This window comes from Austrofundulus limnaeus, unplaced genomic scaffold, assembly GCF_001266775.1.
Source record: "Austrofundulus limnaeus strain Quisiro unplaced genomic scaffold, Austrofundulus_limnaeus-1.0 Scaffold111, whole genome shotgun sequence".
Lineage (NCBI taxonomy): Eukaryota > Metazoa > Chordata > Actinopteri > Cyprinodontiformes > Rivulidae > Austrofundulus > Austrofundulus limnaeus.
The window spans coordinates 628,412-631,432 of record NW_013952513.1 but is presented as its reverse complement, the minus strand read 5'-3'; the positions used below and the strand labels follow the sequence as shown (position 1 = coordinate 631,432).

Here is a 3,021-nt window from a genome sequence, read left to right as displayed (position 1 = left end):
GTGTGTGTGTGTGTAGCCAATCCCAAACTTGACCATTCTTCACATACCCACACAGTGACACATGCCTGACAGTTTTGAAGTCTTGTTTGGCGGCTACCAAACAGGCCGAGCAGTTGTTTTTTTTCTCCACCTCATACAGGATCATATGGTGGCAGCCTGACTATCCTACCATTCATTTATTTTATTTTTTTACTGCTGTGGCTGGGCTTCACGTGTGTGCAGTGTTACCCAGTAGCAGGATCTTGATCTCTCTCTTCTCCTTCTTCTTCTGCTGCTTGAGGATCCTCTGGATCTCCTTGTCCACAGCCACGGAGGTCTTCTCGTCCTCGGACAAGAAGCACACGCAGGTGCGACGGCACCACCACCAGCAGTCCGCCATGGATGGACGAAAACGTCGGAAATCAACCTGTTAAACCGACAACAATAAAAAACTCGTCGCTAGGCAAATACCACCCCCCCCCCTTTTTTTTTTTTTTCGTGTTCCCTTTGCTCTGACACGGTGTTGTTGTGATTTATTCCGCCACACCTTGCGAATGTTTATTGATGCCGTAAACAAAAAGCGTTTACACAGACGGGGACATTTAAACTGTTAGCTTACTTACTCTATAAAGCCTCGCGCTTTAATTAAAATGACACGATTTGGATTAAAAGTTTGTAAGTTTAGCTAAAAAAAATAAAACAATAACTTAACGCGTGATTTATTTTCCCTACCTCCCAATCAGCGCTCCAAACTTCCTGGACTCCGTTCAGCAGCAGGTACGRGCTCTGACTGCTTGTCGCAAGCCATTATTATTACGTCCCACCGTGTTTCCTCCTCGCGCTCCACCTGCGGCTAACCACCTGCCGTCATGGACGCTGCTGGTGCCGAACGTCTATAAAACAGCCTTTGCCCCCCCYGAAACAACCTGCCGCTCGGGACAGTCCACCGCGCCTACAGAGGAATGTGCAGCCTCGCTGATCCGCTGAAAGCACTCTGGAGTTGGAATGCGCTCACAGGTGAAGCTACGGTGAACTTCCGCTGCCGCACAGGATGTTACACAYCCGCGCCTACAAAATAAGAGCCGAGGGTAGTTCACTTTTACACAAGCTTTTTGCAAATGGACTGACAGATGTATATTTTAGATATTTCTATGTTGCTTATGACCTTAAAAATAAACCRTTTAAATTGCATATCTGCCTTTTCAGTGATTAAAGCATAAATATTTACATGCACCGATTAATTTTGTAATCATTTAAAACTCAAATGTATTTGAGGAGTGAATTTGATCAGCTAAAATATTAATAACTTCTCAATGTTAGGTCTTCAACATTAGAAAGTTTATTATGTTATTATGTCATTTATTCGCAAATAATGCAGTCTAGTTATCTCCAATTTTAAAATCGGTACTGCTCAAATCTGCAATATAAATATTTTTATTGATATTATTTTCAAATGTTGTTTGAAAAATGTTTTATTTAGAGCAACCCATGGTCAAATTTCTTTTAAATGTCTTTAAAATTGTCAGTAAGCTTGTGCTATTTAAATAAACATCAATTTATCTTTAAAAACATGTCATCATTGGTCTTTTTATCTCTTTTTTTTGTTTAATCAGCAGCTATATCCACCAAAATATCCTAACAAATGGTGACATTTCTAACTATATTTTGATTAAAAGTTTCAACTCGTGATTCACTACACTATGCTCAATCTTTGTGTTTTAAATTAAAATGACACACTTGTAATTCTTAGAGGTGATCGATCATAATCTATAGTAAATTAAGGAGATTACATGCCCGAACCAGTTTTTGGAAAATTACAATTTACCATTTTACTGGCACTGACAACAAGTCTGATGTTCCAAGAACRCCAAAACGCGAGACGAGAAATGTTATTTTGAAAGAGTCAAACCGGAAGTGTTGTTAATGTATATCGCGGACTTGACRGCATCTTGCCTGAGTCCGCTACGACAGTGGATAAAGTTTCTGAGGCTCCCTGCTTCACGTTTCAGCTAAGTTCAAGTGAAATCACGGAACCGACAAAAGTTTTGTTTTAATATAACAAATAATAAATAAAAAGTATACTTATACACAGATTTGTTTTTCCCTTTTCTTTTGATTTTATTTCTGTGAACTTGAAATCTCAATCATTTTAACGGTAGCCTAATTGTGCCTCTTTTTCTTTCTTTTTATTCAATTAATGTAACTTGTAGCCTATTAGGTATAAAGCAATACACTAATTATAAAACAAAAACAATGTGTAAAAATTGTAAAAGGGGCCAGTTAGACTGACTGATTTCAGGGCAAAGATAAAGTAGGGAGGTATTTTGTCACTTTGTCTCCTTGGCTGTTATTTTGCACGTCATTGTTTGGTCTGAGCCAGCAGAACCGGTTTGTCCAGGCTTTCATGGTTTCAGATATTGAGATCATCTGAGCCTTCCATTGCTACAGGACAAATTGTCTGCATGGACAGGTCTTTTTTGTGTGTGTGTGTTTCCCATTTGGAAATGGTTTGACCATGTGGAGAAAAAAAATCAATGTACAGTATAAAGAGTCATCTGAAGATTTGTGTCAAGAAATAAACAGACAAAAAGACAAATACAGTATAAAGGCACAGGGGAATCCTGTGGTGAGAGACAGCTGGAGGAAAGTACCTGCTACATTCTTTCTGTAATAGAAAATATGACAGGTGATGAAGAATCCAAACTTTCTAGATAACAATCTGACGTTTGTCTAATTAGTTTGTAGTAAAAGTGACACAGAATATGTCACTCTGAAGAATGTAAGACCTTGTGTTGTTTGCAGTTTTGTGTAAAGTACCTCAAGGCTTACTGTCAAAAGTAAATTTCTGGCATGAAATGTATTTAGGTTTTAAAAGTAAAGCATTGAGTAAAAGTGAGCAATTTGACACTCCAACATAATATTTACTGGGAGACCCACCCCCCCAATAAATAAACGAACAAATAAATAAATTAAATTTAAAAAATAGAAAGATTTTACAAAGGCCTGAATGACCTATAATGTTACGCATACTATATATATATA

At 38.0% G+C, this 3,021-nt stretch overlaps 1 protein-coding gene across 2 annotated transcripts in view; it reads right to left on the bottom strand.

Moving 5' to 3' along the window:
- Positions 1-1,059, bottom strand: part of gna15.1 (guanine nucleotide binding protein (G protein), alpha 15 (Gq class), tandem duplicate 1) — a 26,589-nt gene extending 25,530 nt beyond the window's left edge. Inside the window, exons 1-2 of one of the 2 annotated variants that reach the window (XM_014014188.1) lie at positions 712-1,059; positions 229-406 (exon numbers count right to left, since the gene is read on the bottom strand). In XM_014014188.1, coding sequence (XP_013869642.1) covers positions 229-379 — 151 coding nt within the window. In that variant the 5' untranslated portion in view covers positions 380-406; positions 712-1,059. Of the gene's footprint in view, positions 1-228; positions 426-711 lie in introns of those variants that run through there. The other variant, XM_014014189.1, reaches the window with a different exon arrangement.
- Positions 1,060-3,021: the final 1,962 nt, after the last annotated feature.